At 35.8% G+C, this 19179-nt stretch overlaps 1 protein-coding gene across 3 annotated transcripts in view; it reads right to left on the minus strand.

The window, feature by feature from the left end:
• The window catches only part of DENND5B (DENN domain containing 5B), a 185099-nt gene that overhangs the window by 55311 nt on the left and 110609 nt on the right, over window positions 1–19179 (minus strand). For 2 of the 3 annotated variants that reach the window (XM_081310695.1, XM_081310694.1), the window contains 4 exons: window positions 18228–18764; window positions 14529–14760; window positions 10325–10475; window positions 3840–3933 (listed from right to left, as the gene is read on the minus strand). In XM_081310695.1, coding sequence (XP_081166821.1) covers window positions 3840–3933; window positions 10325–10475; window positions 14529–14760; window positions 18228–18764 — 1014 coding nt within the window. Of the gene's footprint in view, window positions 1–3839; window positions 3934–10324; window positions 10476–12252; window positions 12340–14528; window positions 14761–18227; window positions 18765–19179 lie in introns of all 3 variants that reach the window. The other variant, XM_081310696.1, reaches the window with a different exon arrangement.

Below are 19179 nucleotides of genomic sequence, written 5' to 3' on the forward strand. Positions count from 1 at the left end.
TGTTCTACAATCATAAAAGAGTGGGATTATACTGTTAAGTTTAGAGTCTATGGTTATTTGGAAGTTCCACAGAAACCCAACACAATGCTCTTGAACTCTGGTTAATAAATTTTCATCCAAAAAAACCCCAAAAATCCCAAAACAAAACTACAAAACTAGTGTAGAACATGTGCACACTATGTTGCCTTCTTTCTATGCTATCTGAAAAACTCCCATCTACATATCTCATGTTTGTATCAGAATCACAGGGCAGAATTTCCAAAAGACCCAAGTGTTTTGGGACCATATTTAGAGAATAGCTAGACTAAATTATATAGTAAAACTAGTAGTTTGCTGCAGGGAGAGTGAGCAAGATAGTGGTTGCAAGCCAGCATATGCACACATCCTCCCATGGGCACATATGTGACAGCAATCCTTACTATATTAAGGGGAGAATTTTTTTTTTGTACCAGGAATTGAACTCAGGGGCACTCAACCATTGAGCCACATCCCAGCTCTATTTTGTGTTTTATTTAGAGACAGAATCTCACTGAGTTGCTCAGTGCTTCACTTTTGCTGAGGCTGGCTTTGAACTCGTGATCCTCCTGTCTCAGACTCCTCAGCCACTGGGAATACAGGCATGTGCCACCACGCCCAGCTGGGGAGAATTTAATATGATAATAGAAGATGTGTATAATCCTTTGAGTTCTTTAAATGTAAGAGTTCGTAGGTTTGATATATTTCCCCTTTGGAAGAAAATGAATCTACTATATATGATAAAAATATTTAGCAAATGAAAGCAGTTTCAGAATAATCAACCTGAGACACAGAGCATGAACCCTGTGTAAGAATTATATTTGCATTTTCTATTGTTATTGGAATACGTATTAAAATGAGTAGAAGGTTGGTAAAAACAAATGTTAACTGTTAAAATTTAAAGAATCCCTTTCCCCACCCCCAGAGTTCATAGTTAATACTTAGGATTTATGTGTTAATAATAACGTTCAATATCTCCATCCTTATGCAAATATAGAGAGAACCATTCTAAAGAAGTGTTAAGTACTAAATTAGCTAAGGATGAAATACATCATCTAGAAGTAAGGGAATGAGAACATGGTCAGGTAAGAGGCTAGGAAAAAGCCTCTAGCATTTCTTTTTCCTGAAATATGTTTAAAAATTCTGGAATAAATCTAAATTAAGCACTATTAATTTATGTTTTGTTTTATATAAAAGAACACAAGCCAGATGGGGGCTATTCTTTGAGTGACTATGTCTCTGAACATCCAGCACATGGGGTAGGTGTACATATTAGTCAACAGTGGGCCTCATACAGCCATTTGTAAAATCTCCTTCTGGAGCCACAGAATTAGCCACACCCCATGGATTTGAACTTTAGATCCTCTTGCTTCAGCCTCTTGAACAGCTAGGATTACAGGCGTGCGCCACTCTGCCCGCTTATGTATTTTGATGTATTTTGAGATGAAAATAGAGAAGAAAGAAACTTTTCACAAGGAATGTTTTTATTATAAAATCGGTTTCTCTATGGGGGAAAAAATCCCAGATTTCTTTGGGATTCCTATTGTGCTTTTTAATTTTGTCAAACACAAGCAAAAAGCCACTAGGAAATACCTAATGAAAACATATCCTATTATTCAATAAACATTGAACTAAGTGTCTTTCTTCCTTCTTAATTTTGGTACTGTCAATTCCAGGGGTGCTCTACTACTGAACTTCATTCCCAGCTCTTTTTTTAAGTTTTATTTTGAGACAGGGTCTTGCCAAGTTGCCAGGGCTGGCTTCTAATTTGCAATCTTCCTGCTTCAATCTCCTGAGTCACTGGGATTACAGGCATGAGCCACTGTGCCTGGGTATTGTTTTTTTTTTTTTTTTTAATTAGATATTTATGGTTATATGCAGTAGTTCGGTTCATCCCAACATACTCAGACCTAAGTGTTCTTTAGTACATGCTTTCCTTAAATTTTCTAATAAACAAGCACTCTATCCTTTTAATTGGTGCTGAACTAATGAAAAGAAGACCATTGTTAAATAAATCTAAACTCATGAAATAATGTGGAAAAAAATACAAGCAAGAGTCCTAAATTACTTGTGCCCTCAGGTGAATTGTGGTTAGCGCATCCTGGTGTGTGTGGTTAATGGAAAGAGACTCCTGGCCTGAATGTCAGAAGTCCTGGGCTAGATGCCTAGCTGTGCCCCTTTTAGTCAAATTATGTCAAGTGGATAAGCTGACCTCAAATATGACCCTTCGCACTAAAATTCTGTATTGATGACTGAATTTTCTGACAACATATAGACCAGGAAAGTAAATCAATTTAATGCTGTGGAGATAAAGTCTAGAAAAAGAAAAGCTGAAATTCAATCACTTCTGCACTTCTGGAAAATACTTACACGAGAATCTGTATTTAAATTTTACATGTATGTATCTGTACATATGTGTGTGTGTGTATTTTTTTTTTTTGTATAGGTAAGTGAATCCAGGGGTACATAACTACTGAGCCATATCTCCAGCCTTTTTTTGTATTTTATTTAGAGGCAGGGTCTCACTGAGTTACTCAGGGCCTTGCTAAATTGCTGAGGCTGCCTTTGACTGGTGATTCTCCTACTTCAGCCTTCCAAACTGTTGGGATTACAAGTGTGTGCCACCACAATTTCCAATATAATTTCAAAAAACTCTCCACTGACTAGGGATTTGAATAATCAGTTCTACTATTAATAGGGCAGAATTACTTGTATTGGCACACACCAGTACAAAAAGGCACCAAACACAAGAGAAAGCAGAGAGCAAAATGGAGAGGCTGAGAGTTTACTTCACAAAGTGATGTGAGGCATTCTAGAACTATGTGCACTCACACGTGTATCATTTCAAGCAACACCAAAGACAAAATTTGGGAACATTTGGTGAAGCACTTTCAGGCAAAGGACATACCAGGCAGCACTCAGAGAAGGACTTTTTAGGAAGCTGTGCAGGAGGAGGTGGGCCCTGATCCCACTCCCAGAATGCCATGGAGTTCTGACAGACCAAAAGTTCCCCGGAAGGCTAAGAGGATGGAATAGTGCCAGTGATAGAAAAGCAAAAAAAAAAAAAAAAAAAAAAGGATTGGGGGAGAGAGACAAGCAAAACAAGCATGCATATGATAAAATCATAGCAAAAGGGAGGGGGAAAGAAGAAAATACAGTAGCAAAAGAAAAGCACAGAACAGGAGATGCTTCAGTTCTTAAGAAAATGTTTTATATCACATATGTACGAACACACCAACAAAAAGTGACAGATGTTTGAAACGACTGTTTTCTGCTTAGTTAAAAAAAAATAGTTAACAGGTTTTCTGATTGCATTTTTCTTTTGATCACAAAAAGAGTCAAAACTTACATTATTCAAATGTATAATACAGTTTTATTTTCAAAGACTACAAACAAAACCTTTGTATCTTAATTTAAAAGTAGTTTAAACACTTTTATGGTGGTGTCACTAAGCCAGGGACAAAGCATACATCTTTACTTACTAAATTTAAATTATATTTGAAATTTAGAAATGTCTGTTTCTGGCAATTTTTTTTTTCTCTATAGGAGACCAAATGACCAAAAATATACCCTAAACACAGTCTTACTTGATGTAACACACAAAAGACTTCTCTTAGTGCCCTATTTCAGATGTATGGAAATTACAAATATGGAAAAAAGGTATTTTCTGGTACAAGTCAGTACAAAAAGATTAATATTTTAAAATATAACTGAACTGTTTTTTTAAAAGAACATGAAAGAATTTGCACAATGACACCTGCTGGCTTATTAAGCCTAGTTCCTGCCTGTTGCATCCTGACACAACAGGCAGGCAGCCTACATACCTCCCTCAAGTCGTTGTCCAGTCCAATGTGCTCGGAATGCTGGCGAAGGCGCTCTTTCCTGCGCTGTGTGGTGGTGCTCCGACTTACCCAGCGACTGAAAAAATAACCACACCCCAGAGGGTATAGATTAAGACAACAAGCTAAATAAAAACATGTGGTCTTTATCTTTAAAATAAAAATAATGAATTGTTCCACACAGCTGATGATAATTATTTTTAAATTAATTCTTTAAAAACATATAATAGGTTTAAGATACAATTAAAATACCATAAGATTTACCTATTTAAAGAATACAATGCAATGGTTTTGCTATATTCACAGATAATATACAACCATTATCACAATCAATGCTTTTTAACAACTGAGGTTAAAAAGGGATCAAGGGTCAAAAGGGTTGGGGATGTAGCTCAATCATAGCACTTGCCACTTGCTAGCATGTATAAGGCCTTTGGTCTGAGTCCCAATACAACAACAAAAAAGGGTCAGTACATGTTAGACACACACACACACACACACAATGACAAATCTGTTCTTACTTGAGTCTTTGACTATGTTAAACATACAAGAGATGCCTCTGTGTACTCAAAGTAAATATTACAGGTATTTTTTTAATACAAAGGAGAATATTCTCATTTCAAAATTTATAATTATTTAATTCTAGTGTTCTAAAAGAACAAAAGAAATTCATGAGATTTAATCTTTTTAAAGGAATAGCTTCCTTTATTTTATTTTAAAAGGAACAGTTTTCTAAAATTAAGATTCTAAGAAAGAAGAAGTGAGCCCTTATCTCTAAAGTCTAAGAGTTAGATTAAATGATCACTGTGATTCCTTTTAGCTGTAAAATTGTATGACTGTGTTTCTGTGAAAAGACAGGCTGTATTTATCAGATATCTTGGGAAAATTATATATGTGTGTGTGTGTCTATACATACACACACACACACACACACTCAATACCAAAATAGGCAGAAAAATGTGTTGGAAATAAAACCTAAACTCTTTCCCATGGTCTCTAAAATTAAACAGCCAGGCCTTTCTTTCTGACCTTACCTCATGTCAGTTTCCCCTCAACTGACCAATTTTTAATATAGTGATTTTCATTCTGTTACTAAATGCTTTATTAATAAAATTAATGCTAGTTCTATAATAGTTTCCTCTGGTACTGAATTGTTGGCATCCAAATTGTATTTCAGTTTTAATACCTTTGCTTTTAGTTAATAATGATTCAACAATTAACATGTTTGCTGAGAGCCATAGCCAAGTAGGAATGATGCATGGCATTTTTGGTTGAAAGGTGACCCCAGCAAGCCATTGAGATGATAATGATTATGTTAAGATGCGCATTCAATTGGAGATTAGACCCCTGCTGTCTGCCTAGGCCTGCTACTTTGGAGCTCTTGTGGGACTCCAGGAGAGTTCCCATTGGTTGGGGAAGTGTGGTAGGAGGGAATCCTGGAGGAGGGATTTCCTGTTGGTGTAGTGTGTCCTGGGAGAAGGCCGCGTGCGTGGCATTCGCGGGAGTTTCAGAAATAAAGTTTGAGTCAGTGGCTCGTGATTTGTGCCCAGCCAGACTGCGGCACATGTTCTGGGTGGTATGAGCAATTTAAAGAAATATTATAATGTTTCCCTTATTCAAAGGTACTTTTGTGGCCACTCTAACTATCTAAAGACTATACATCAGTGTATAAAATGCAAAATATGCAGCTATATCATCCTCAATCTTTTACCTCAATCATCTTTATTCAGAGAAGAATTTGGAACATGGCCAAGTTTTCTTTCCAACAAGGGAAAACACAAAGACTACAGATACAACCTAACCTTACTATTCTGAAAGCCCCCTGAATCAAAATAACTTTGCTCCCACTCCAATTTAACCAAAATCAGAACATTATAATAAATCAAGTGACCATCCAAGACTCTTGCACCTCAGAAATCTTAACCTCTACTATCTTACCATCTCTTGTTACATTAGTTCTTCCTTGCCTTGATTCCCAAGTAGAACCCCTTTTGTGTTTTCTTTCTGTTCTGAGCCTAAATCCTTGGGGAAAGCACCTAAACTTCTCCACACTAACACCCTCTCCTCTGTAATGATCATTTCCTTTCTACTTAACCTACTGGAGGGAGCCTCAAATCCTGAATGAATGCTATTGTTCTGGTTTACACTTGAGGCGTACCCTAAAAGCTCATGTAGCTCATCTGTGAGACAATGAAAAAGTTTAGAGTTGAAGTGATTGGTTTATGAGAGCCTTAACCTAATCAGTGCATTAATCCATTTTAATTGATTAACTGGGTGGTAATTCTTGGCAGGTCAGTGTGGCTGGAGGACTTACATCACCAAGGGCACGCCCTTTTGATTTATATTTTGCTCCTAGTGAACAGAGAACTCTCTTTCTGCTTCCTGATTGTCATATACTGAGCTGCTTTTCTCCACTACTCCCTTCCGCCATGATGTCCAACCTTATCTCTGGCTCAGAGCAAAGAAGTAAGCCATCTATGGACTGTGACCTCTGAAACAATGAGCCCCAAATAAAATTTATTCCTTTTATGTTGGTCTTGTCAGGTCTTTTGATCACAGCAAAGTAAAAGCTAACTAAAACAACTATCCTTACTTCCCTATTCCCTAGTCTCATATTAGTTGCTGATTTCCTAAATTAATTCCCATAAATCATTATGTCTGCTCTTTATTAATTAATTATCTCTTATCCCCCTCAAAGACTATTGTACAAATTTTCATTTCATCTAAGTACCACCTCTCAATTGATCAAAGTAACATAAAATCTAATTCTTTTTTTTGGGGGGGGGTACAAGGGATTGAACTCAGGGGCACTCAACCACTGAGCAACATCCCCTGCCCTATTTTATATTTTATTTAGACACAGGGTCTCACTGAGTTGCTTAGGCTTGCTTGGAACTCATGATCCTCCTGCCTCAGCCTCAGGAGCCACTGGGATTAGAGGCATGTGCCACTGCACCCAGCCACAAAATCTATTTTTTTTTAAGCACAAAATCTAGAACTTATTTTTAGAACAACTAAACCACATAAATAGCTGTTGAATTTATACAATATAAGGGAAGTGATGAACATATATTAAGAAACAAAATGTATAAAGTCCTAGATGTAGCTCTTTGACATTAGAGTTCTTGACAATAGCCCTGAAGCAAAAAAGGTCAGTCTAAGACAATAAAATTTGTTTAGGGATTAAAACAATTAAGGCTAAACTGGGTGTGGTAGCATATATCTATAATCTCAGATGTTGAGGAAGAAGAATTGAAAGTTTGAGGCAAGCTCGGGCAATTTAGAAAAATCCTGTCTCAAAATAAAATTGAAAAAAAAGTTGGGGGAGGGGGCTGAGTGTGTGGCTCAATGGCACAGCACTTGTCTTGCATGTGCAAGGCCCTGGGTTTGATCTCTAGCACTTAAGAAAAAAAAAATTAGGGCTAGGGGGCAGGGTAGTCCAAATAAAATAAAAATATGAAACAATATAAATACTAGCTAATAAACTTAAAATGAAGAAGCAAAATGTAAATGGTAGAACATTTTCCTTGGTAAGCAAAAGTGGAAAAGGCTTTAGGAAAACAAACTTATAAAGAAAATTATTATAAAGTCCATACATTCCTGGTCTTAAGTAATTTATTCATTCCTTGCATTATTAAGCATTTTTTTTAATATTTAAAAAAATTTTAGTTGTAGTTAGACATAATACCTTTGTTTTATTTATTTTTATGTGGTGCTGAGGATCGAACCCAGGACCTGGCACACACTAGGCGAGCGGTCTATTGCTGAGCCACTACCCGAGCCCATATTAAACATTTGTTAGTAAGTATAATTTTACCAATGATGATCACAATTGCTGAAATACTTAAGACCGCTTGTTTCTGTCTTGGAAATAGTATATTAAATTCTAACAAATATTACTATATATTCACCCATCCAAATAAATCTCTTATACTCCAATACATACATTGGTACAGTATTTATTAAACTAAACCAAATGTTATCAGCACACATTACAAAGGGTAATTTACTGTTTTCCTCTTTCCTGACCAATAGATAAGCATCTTGGGGAATAAAAACAAAAACTTCTGCAACACAGTTCAGCAGATCATCTGATAGGTAGAAACACCACACTTTTAAGTACCTTGTTTCACTACTTGCCTTCTTCAGGTGGCAGTGCCACTTCATTGTGAGTACCTAGTTTTTTCTTTCTGGAACTGTGGATTGAACCCAGGGTTTAAACACTAAGCCACATTCCCAACCCTTTTTATTTTGAGAGGAGGGTCTTGCTAAATTGCTGAGGTTGGCTTTGAATTTATGATCCTCCTGCCTTTTCCTCCCAAATTGCTGGGATTATAGGGGGGATTACAGGTGTGCACTACCACACCCAGCTGTACCTAGTTTTTTACTTCAGTCTTCTATCCCATTTTTTCCCACTGCTTGGCTCCTTTATACTTTTTTTCTGAGCCTCTTTAATAAGGAGATCACAGATGCTGTAGAAGTATAGAATATTTTCACATGAGAAAAGTGGCAAATAATTTCAGTTCCTCCAAGGTTCCCAAGCTGAAGAATGAAGTCAACATACTTTATATACAAACAGAGATACATGTCGTATATGTGTGTATTAAGAATTGTAATGCAAAAAAAAAAGAAAAAGAAAAAGAAAAAAGAACAGTGTTACCTTAGATTAGGTAGAGGGAAGTGAAAGGAGGGGAAGGCAGAGGATGTGGGGATAAGAAAGATAGTAGAATGAAACAGACATCATTACTTTATGTATGTATGTGACTGTATGACCAATGTGATTCTATAATATGTATACTCAGAAAAATGAGAAATTATATCCCACTATGTATATGATATATCAAAGTATACAAGTGCATTCTACTGCCATATATAACTAATTAAAACAAATAAAAAATTAAAAAATGAAGTAAATTCTAATACTGCTGATATTTCAATTCAATGCTCACTCTTTCCAACTTATACCATATCTATTAATATTCTTTTCTTCCTTTCTTCTAAACCTCTTATTATTCACTTGATAATAATAAAATAATAGTATTCACTTATAATCAAGAACTTGCCTAAACCCAAATATTATAATTGTTTTCAGTTCTTTTTTTTTGGCAGTGCTGAGGCTCAAACTCAGGGTTTCACACATACGAGGCAAGTACTCTACCACGGAGTATATCTCAAGCCTTCTTCTTCTTCTTTTTTTTAAAAACCTTTTTTTAGTTGTAGATGGACACAATACCTTTATTTTATTTACTTACTTTTTTTTTAATTTATTATTTTTTTTATGTGGTGCCTGGGATCAAATCCAGTGCCTCACGCATGCTAGGCAAGCGCTCTACCACCAAGCCACAACCTCGGCCCTCAAGCCTTCTTTTTAAAATTCTAACTATATTTAGATATTTTCTGAATGGTCTCATCTACCATAAATTATAGGGTTTATCTTAATTTTTGCATTGTAATTTTTTGTACTTGATACCAAAAGATGGTATATGAGCTAAATCATGTTCCCCACATGGTATGCTGAAGTCTTAATCCTGGGTACCTACGAAATGACTATATTTGGAAATAAGTCTTTGCAGATGTAATCAAGTTAAGATGAGGTCATTAAGGAGTGCCCCAATTGCATGTGACTGGTGTCCTTATAAGAGGAGGAAAATATGGATACAAACATAGAAAGAAGATGAACATGAGAAGACAGAGACTGGGGTTATATTATTACGAGCCAAGGAGCTACTGGGGCTACCAAAAGGTGGTAGAGGGGCTGGGATTGTGGCTCAGTTGGTTTTGTGCTTGCTGGGCATGTGTAAGGCCCTGGGTTCAATCCCCAGCCCTGGGGGACTGGTAAGCGGGTAGGTGGAGTAGAAGGGTGTGGAAAGTAATAATCATCCCCCAAGAGTCCTGGGAGGTGGCAATAATCCTGCCAAAACCTTGATTTCAGACTTCTAGCTTCCAGAACTGTGAAAGAATAATTTCAGTGTTTTAAGCCACTAAATTTGTAGTATTTTGTTATGGCAGTCTAAAGAAACTAATATTTAGATAGTAAAGGTACAACTTTTAAAAATTCCATTAGATTGTACTAGCATTATATGTAAACAGACATTTAAAGTGTGATCCAGGGTTTATAGAAAAGAAAAAAAAAGGTATTCACTAGTACACTGTTCTTTTAAAAAAATATATTTATTTTTTAGTTGTAGTTGGACACAATACCTTCATTTCACTTATTTATTTTTATATGGTGCTGAGGATCAAACCCAAGGTCTCAAATATGCGAGGTGAGCACTCTACTGCTGAGCCACAACATCAGCCCACTAGTACACACTGTTCTTTGGGTGAAAAAAAGCCACCTTACAAATAGATTAATGTGATTTTGAAAAGAAGCCATCACATAGATAGAGTTTAATGGTGACAGGCTGCTTTAATCAGAGTTGCAAAACATCCCACCTTTCATCAACTAGTTAATTAAAAAAGGTGCTTACTTGTTATTGGTTGGTCCTGTTGCCAAGACATCAGACTGTAACTTTGGAAAGAACCCTTGCTCATATTTGCCTTGACCAATTTTCATATCAAGTAGATGTGGGTGGATTGCAGTGTGATCCATTTTCATCAGTCTTTGCTCAATTGATTGGGCTATAAGTTAAATATGTAACAGATTAGAGATATTTTATTGCTAAACCTTCAAAAATAATGCTTCTTCAACTCATGCACATAGAGAATTCATTCATACTGACACTGTGAAACAGTTTTACCAATCCTCTTCAGAAATCATATCACATATATACATAGAAAGGTTAATTTTAAATAAACATTAGATGATTAATTTTCATTACTTTGTCAAAAGTATGGTAGCTGGGTTGAAAAATCTGTAATTTAGTACTTAAACAATTTTATTAAAGTGGGATATTTAATATGCTTAACAAAAATGATTCTAGGTACAACATTAAAGAAAATATTGGCAAATAAAGTATTTTCTTGAGCTGAAAGACAATGTAAAGGGAAGGAAGATGCAAGTATAGTAAGTAGTCTTGTTACTTTCTTTGTGTAAAGACTCATTAAATATTCATGGTTCTCCATCAATAAAAACAAGGAACTGTGTGAAGTTTATTACCTCACTTTTAGCAACATTCACATTCTTCATTAGTAAGAGTGATTTAGGAATGTTTATTAGATCAAGAAGGTAAAGCAGAGAAGTCAAATAAGCAGGCATTTAGAAAATGTCCAGAGAATAAGAAATTGTCCTTTTGGAGAATTAAAATAGGTCAAAGTTAAAAGACAGGAATTGTAAAACACTTTAAATTTAGTAGTGTTGGAGAAAGTCTCAAAGACTCATAAAATAGAAAGTAACCTATTTTTACTGGTAAAACAAACAAAATCCTGATTTTTCTACCACTGAGCTATATCCCTAACCCATTTAAAAAAATATTTATCTTTTAGTTTCAGGTGGACATAATATCTTTATTTTTATGTAGTACTGAAGATCGAACCCAGTGCCTCATGCATGCTAGGTGAGCACTCTACCACTGAGCCACCCAGCTCCCTAGCCCATTTTTTGAATTTTGAAAAAGGGTCTTGATAAGTTGCCAAAGCTGGATTCAAACTTGCTATCCTCCTACCTCAGCCTCCCAAGTAAGCTGGGACAATCCTGATCTTAAGTGTTTTTATCAACTGAATCTTTAGGAGAAAACATAAGAGATTAGGTCTCCAATCCTTTCATTAGAGATTACTAAAAAGTGATAATATGCAGTAACTGTGGTTGTGTGATAACTAGAGCAGACTATGGGAATTGCTGATCTTGTGACTTACAAAAACTAATAAGGTAACTAATAAGGTAAGTATTTCATAGAATTCATTTACTTTCCTCCTTTTCATTGCAAGTAGACTGAGTCCTGCTGGTTATTCCCCAAACATATTCTAAACATTTTTTTTTGGAGAGGAATTCATCTATGACACTTTGCATTCTTGTCAAAATAATACGCTTATTGCCACTGGCTCCACCTAAGCCAATTATTGGTGTTTATAGTGGTACTGGGATGCTGTATTGAAGTTAACTACTGCTCTCCATTGTTTAAACTTCAAAATATTAGACATTTACTTTAAGCTTCTCTAATTTTCCCTCACAAAAAGTATGAATTTATTCAAAACCTTGAATTTCACTGTTTTTTTTTTTTTTTTGGTGGTGGAGTACCGGGAATTGAACTCAGGGGCACTTGACCACTGAGCCACATCCCTGCTCTATTTTGTTACTTTCTGCAATGTTACTTTTCAGTGATTATATAGCCCGTGAATATTGAACATTCAGAAAATATCAAATGCCTGCTTTGAGAGGTCAGGTTCTGTTGTTAGACTTTTAAAGATTTGTGACAATACTGATTTGCAGTGGTTGGTAAAGAAAAAAAAACTGTATTACTATCCACTTCTTGTCTTTCTGCACAGAGATCATGAGGTTCTGGTGCCACAATATCAGCAGCAGATAGCCTGTGCCTAAAGAGTTCACCTGCAAATCAAATTCTTTTTGGTTAGAGGCAAAACAATAGCAAAAGTATCCACATGTATGTGTACACACACACACACACACACACACACACACACACACACACACACCGTCAAAGCCAAAAAACAGAACGAAATCTTAATACCCAATAAAAAATCAATGTCAACAACACCCCAATCTCAATTTGGGGGATGAGAACAATTTTACCTGATAAAGAAGTAACTGCACCATTTACGAGAGATTAGCAGTTATAGTCAGCTGTCTTTTACCTTTTAAAAAAAATTCTGATAAATTAAATTCCTGGGAGACTACTGCCTCAGCCTAATCTAGTTTTCATATATATGAAGTCTACAATACAACATTTTCAAAAGAGTTTTACATAATTTCTGTGATGACAGTGGGAGTGCCAAATTCTGAGAGATTCTATTTTAATGAAATTCTATTTTAATTGGATTTTTTAGAAGGACATAAATTAAGGAATTGGTGCTTAATTCCATATATATATATATATATATATATATATATATATATATATATATATACACATACATACATATAAATTATATATATTTAGTTGTAGTGGACACAATTATCTTTATTTATTTATTTTTATGTGGTGCTGAGGATCAAACCCAGTACCTCACACATATGAGAGAAGTACTCTACCACTAAGCCACAACCCCAGGCCTATTTTAAAAGTTGTGTCAGGAAGAGAAGAAAGAGATTTGTTCAATAATTACATTATTGACATGGCTATTAAAACAATGGAAGTCATAATATTCTTTGGATAAGCATAGACAATTTCATTCTACCTTAATTTCTAGGAACACAGAGGTAATTGCTATTTTCTGAGGGGCTTCCAAGGATCTACCCTTATACATGGGAATATAACAGGGTGACGGTTCAGAGACCTTGATGGCACCATAAAAGATTATTTACTACTTCCTTTCTTAAATGTGATAAAACTATAGCATCACTACTTCTGATCTATTTAAATAATCTGGGAAAGGCAAGCAAATAACAGGAATGGCAAAGAAGCTCCACATTTGCTATCTCCCTTTTCTTTTAGAGAGAGAGAGAGAGAGAGAGAGAGAGAGAGAGAATTTTAATATTTATTTTTTAGTTTTCAACGGACACAACATCTTTGTTTGTATGTGGTGCTAAGGATCGAACACGGGCCGCATGCATGCCAGGTGAGCGCGCTACCGCTTGAGCCACATCCCCAGCCCTGCTATCTCCCTTTTCTTTGGCAGAAAATTTGCTCTCAAGCAATTCCTACATTTGAAAGGAAAAAATAAAAAGGAGAGGGCACTCGGGTGATCGATTTCTGTTTATTTGGCAAAGAATGGGTTAGGAACCAGGCATAAATGTATAAAATTACATGGATTGGTACATTTCAGCTTTTTCTTTTTTGGGGGGTGGGGGTGGTACCAGGGGTTGAACTCAGGGGCACTTGACCACTGAGCCACATCCCCAGCCCTATTTTGGATTTTATTTAGAGACAGGTTCTTACTGAATTGCTTAGCACCTCGCTTTTGCTGAGGCTGGCTTTGAACTCATGATCCTCCTGCCTCAGCCTCCCAAGTCACCAGGATTACAGGCATGTGCCACCATGCCCAGCCTGTCACATATTTTAAAAAAATATTTATTTTTTAGTTGTAGCTGGATACAATACCCTTATTTTATTTTATTTATTTATTTTTATGTGGTGCTGAGTATCTAATCCAGGGCCTTGCAAAATAAGTTTGCCTATACCTCCTTGTTGTTAAGCTCAATGCAAAAATGCATGTAAAACACTTGGTCTATAGTAGGTAAACATTGGCTGTTAATAATTGCTAAGCAAAACTGGCCAAGATTAATAATTCTATGAGGGGAAAAACTGGTGTCAGGGATCAAAGAATCTCTAATTTGAATGTAAAAATCCAGTGATTTAATCTCAATAAATGAAGCTATATAATTAATGGTACTAGTAAATCAAATATACCATTTCAGTTATGCAAATTAGACAGCATCTCAGATTTGCCATTTTAAATTAAAAAGAAATAGAAAACTACAGAAAGCACTTCTTGGTATAATAATCAAGATTAGCCATGGTATCTTAGACAGAAAATGAATTTTGTGATATTTTAGACCAAGAATACGAAAAAAGAAATAATCATCGACTTTAATTTTAAAAGGCAAGGTAAATGTACCTGCTTCTTTTAAAGTGCTGCATTTCTGATATATAGATGTCCGTAAGGTGGGTGCCCTTCCATTGTACAATCTTATCTTCTCAATCCGAGAATCAAAGACTCGAAGCAAAGGATCTTTCTCTTCCCACTGAGACATAATTTTGTTATCAATAAAGGTGGCAAACATCTGTGTTTCAATGAAGCGTGAAAGAAATGGCAGATAAGGCTCAGGTTGGTCAGAAAGGAAAGAAGCCTGTAATGAAATAATTGGCAAATTATTACCATCACAATACTACATGACAAATGGGATAATTATCTGTTGCTAAGGTTATTCTTTTTTAATCTTACAACTATAAAACTGACACATAAAATTAAAAAGTCCTTAAAATCCCACTCTTTATTCCTTTCTTATATGCTGATCCTAATGATCCCATTATGCAGACAAGAGGGCATCACTGGTGAAAGAGAGGGTTAAGTTGCTATATAATTGTCAATCATCCACTTCACTTACCATTAAATTTTAATCCCTCTCCCCAGTGAGTAGTTTCTTCTCCTTTCTATTCCTAGTTTATGCAATCCCATAAGGCAATGAGATGATTAACTGATGCAATGAGATATATATTAGCAATAACTTTTAAAAACGACCACATAGAATTTGTGCTTATGGGTGAAATTCTTTTGTTCTTCAAGTGGATTCTTTTTAGGCTGTAAATCTTTTAACTCAAAATCAAACTGCTTGCAGACCTGTGTTGCAGTCTGGGGTTAAACTACTAAAAAAAAAAAAAAAGAAAAGAAAAGAAAAAGAAAGAAACCAAAAACAAAACCATTGCCTGAAAAATCATTATAAGCAAGCTTCTGGAAAACATATGCAACAAACTGCACTTTCATATTACTAGCTTGTTTAATGTGTGGAATGGTTCAATAAATTGTAATCAGTTTCTAATCTAAAGTATTCACTTCTTTCTGTTATTCTTCAGGTATATACATCTAGGAATTTTAGTCTCAGTTTGGTATTAGGGGAAATTTGGAAGTGAATTACTATTTCAGCCAGTGGGCTGGTTTTGCTTTACTTTCCTTTTGAGTAGACGAAGTATGGCAGAAGTCAGAAGGCGAAAGATGAAAGGGTAAGTTCCAAATAAGGTTACTTTGTCTTTCCCTTTTTTGGGGTACTGGGATTGAATCCAGGGCCTCACATGTGTTAGGCAAGCACTTTATACCACTGAGCTACATCACCAGCCTTTTTCTTTAAAAATTATTTGACACAGGGTCTTGCTAAATTGCCCAGGTTGGCCTTGAACTTGTAATCCTTCTCTCTCAGCCTCCTAAATAGCTGGGATTATAGGCATGCACCACCATGCCTGGCCTAAGGTTACTATTCTTAATACTCATCAGCTTCTTTCTAGCATATTTTGCATTCTGAAATTTCCAAGGACTTTAAATACTTCCTTATAGAAATGTACATATCCAATCTTTGTACTTCCATAGTTCAGATGTTACTTACATAAATCCAAATGACTAGAGAAAGATTCACAGTATCTCTAGAAATCAGCTCAATTCCTCAAAAGGCATTTTTTTTGTTATTGTTGTTGCCAGGGACTGAACCCAGGCCCTTGTGCATGTGAAGCATGCACTCTATTGAGCTACATTCCCAGCCCTCCTCAAAAGGCATTTTATAGATAAACATCAATTTTACTTTTTATAGGGCAAATAGTCTTTTTAAAAATAAAATGAGCCATATGTATCTGGCTTTTGAGGTTCAGACATCATAGACTACATACAATACTTAAGGTGGGGAAAAAAAAGACTTGGGTTGCAGAGCTAATATGTCTTACATACTAGCCTTCTGGAGTGCAACATGAAACTTTCATTTCTTAGGGGTTATATAAAGGCAATCTCACTTCTAGATTGAAGCGACATAAAACTTAAGAAATAAGAAAGTAAAAAAATTAAAAAATAAAAAAGAAGGAAGAAAGTACCAGAGCTTGACTTAAGAATTTGAATTGCCCCAAGGATAAATCATGAATGTAACACAGATTAGTTCCAGGCTAGATAGGAAAAAGTATAGGAAAAAAGTTATGGTAAATGAGAAAGGAATCTAAGAGTAGGAATACATTTGAAGAAGTAAAATTTCTTAAATTACAGAGTTTAAGCAAACTGGGTAAGGTGATGCATGCCTATTAATCTCAACTAGTTGGGAGGCAGAGGCGAGATTGATTCACAAATTTAAAGCCAACCCAGGCTATTTTACAAAACCCTGGCTTCTCAAAATAAGAAAAAAGGGCTAGTGATGTAGCTCAGTGGCTGACTGCTTACCTAGCAAGCCCAAACCCTGCCACCTTCACCTCACCCCAAAAGTTTAATGAAATGGAGTAAATCAGCAAATTCTGACATTCCTGGCATATTATTCTCCATCAGAAAAAAAAATTGATGAAATCAGAAAATATTCCATTCTACCTGTGTTTACACAAAATTTTAGTTAATACTTACTTGTCAGATGCTACAAGGCTGTACATTAGCCTCTTAGAGTGCATTAGCCCCTTTGGGAGGTCTTTCATGACCAAAAGATGCCACTTAGTGAGTGAACACCATGATTCATTTTTATAGCATTATTATGCCTCAGCAATCACACAGGCAGGGGCCTGAACTATACCCTAGTGACTTATAGGAGTTAATGCACATCTCTAAGTGCTTTTGTCTGGGGGAGGAAAAAAAAAAAAGTCTGGGGAATAGGTAAAGAAAATCTGGTAGAAGAATACAGTAAACCTTAGGGAAAAAGCTTCAATAGGAGAATCAAAAGCTAGTGTCATTTTTGTCTTTCTTTTCCAAAAACTTTGGAATAGTCTTAGACTAACAGTCATAAAACCTGATTTGTTCACTCTTTATCTCTTATGATTCTAAAATGAAAAAAAAAATTGGCTTTTGAAACTAAATTATTTGTTACCTTTATATGGACACATTGTGATCCCATTAAAGGATGAAGGTTAAATATAAGAACTGGGATTTCTTGGGCTGGGGTTGTGGCTCAGTGGTAGAGCACTTGCCTAGCATATGTGAGGCCCTGGGTTCAATTCTTAGCACCACATATAAATAAATAGAATACAAGTATTGTGTCCATCTTAAAAAAAAAAAAAAAAGAGAATTAAGATTTCTTTATAAAGGAATAGCCTTCATTTGACTAGATTTGGTCATAAGGGTAAACAAAAGCCTTATAAGGTCAGGTAGTATTAACAGATTTGAAAAAGCTGTTTGGAATTTCTATAATTTACCTGGATGCAGTAGCGCATGCCTGTAATCCCAGTGACTCAGGAGATTAAGGCAGGAGGGATCACTAGTTCAAAGCCAGCCTCAGCAACTCAGTGAGACCCTGTGCAACTTAGCAAGATCCTATCTTAAAATAAAAAATAAAAAGGACTGGGGATGTGGCTTAGTGATTAAGTGCCCCTGAATTCAATCCCTGGTTAACTCCTACCCCTCAAAAAAGTTTCTATAATTTAAGCATTGTCAAAGTACAGAAAATTTTAAATTGAGATTATAGGTTATTTAACAGCCAGTCTTATAAGCTGGTTGGTTTGCCTTTCTGTAAAATTAGTGTAAAATATTGGTGACAGAAAGTGCTTAGTGGGACAGGAGAGGGGAAATTTTGTGTTTAAAAAAAGTTAACAAAATCAAGTAATGTAATCAACTAAGAACCATAAAGAAGGAAAACTATGGCTCTTTTACTTTGTCAAAGTTCTGCATCTGTTCCCGGTTGGTCAGCCAGGATTCCATGTCCTGGGCAGTTTGAATCACAAATGCTTCATAATCAGCAAACATCTGTGTAAAGCGGTTAGCAAAGACCTCTCTCAGCTGTACATTCAGCTGGTAGTCCCTCAGTTCTGCCTCTTCACACTGCAGTTTTAAATCCTTTTCTTTTTCACCCAGAGAAGCAGACAGGTCCATTTTTTCCACAGTCACACCAGTCCTCTTGGCCAGAGCCTGCAAGCGGGCTATGGTTTCATTGCCCTTCAATAACTCATACATGCTGATATTATTAGTGGAGACATTGCCATTCTTCTTGTCATTGACCAAATCTTTCAGAACCAGATTCTTCAGTTTGGTGGCACTCTCACTGCAATGTAAGCTGCCCTCAGGAGGAATCCCAAATTGAAGAAGAACTTCAGATAGCTCCTGGATAAAATCCACTTTATTGGGGAACTGTGGAAATTCTTCGGGCAATTCAATAAAATGGTTGTCAATGTCCACAAAGCACAAATTAGCCTGAAATAGAAAAAAGGAATACAAAGATTAAATTTTATATCCAGAAATACTCTTGCCAACTATTATAAAGAAAAGCATAGATTATGCTGCATTTGGTTTTTTAAATTCTTACTTTTCCCCCTTATTATTATTAGTATTATTTTTAGGTATTGGGTATCGAACCCAGGGGCACTCTACCATCTCGACCTTTTTTTTTTTTTTTCTCCCCAGACAGGGTCTCACTAGTTGTCCAGGTTGACCTTGAACGTGTAACCTGTCTGCCTCAGCTTCCTGAATAGTTGGGATTACAGGCATGTATTACTACACCTGGATTATTTTTGTTTTTTTACAATGTCTTTTATGTTAACCATTTCAAGGTTCAATTTTTTGTGGTGCTGGGGATTGAACTCAGAATCACTAAGTACATTTGCTACCA

Source organism: Spermophilus citellus (assembly GCF_964194105.1).
Source record: "Spermophilus citellus genome assembly, chromosome: 10".
NCBI classification, from domain to species: domain Eukaryota; kingdom Metazoa; phylum Chordata; class Mammalia; order Rodentia; family Sciuridae; genus Spermophilus; species Spermophilus citellus.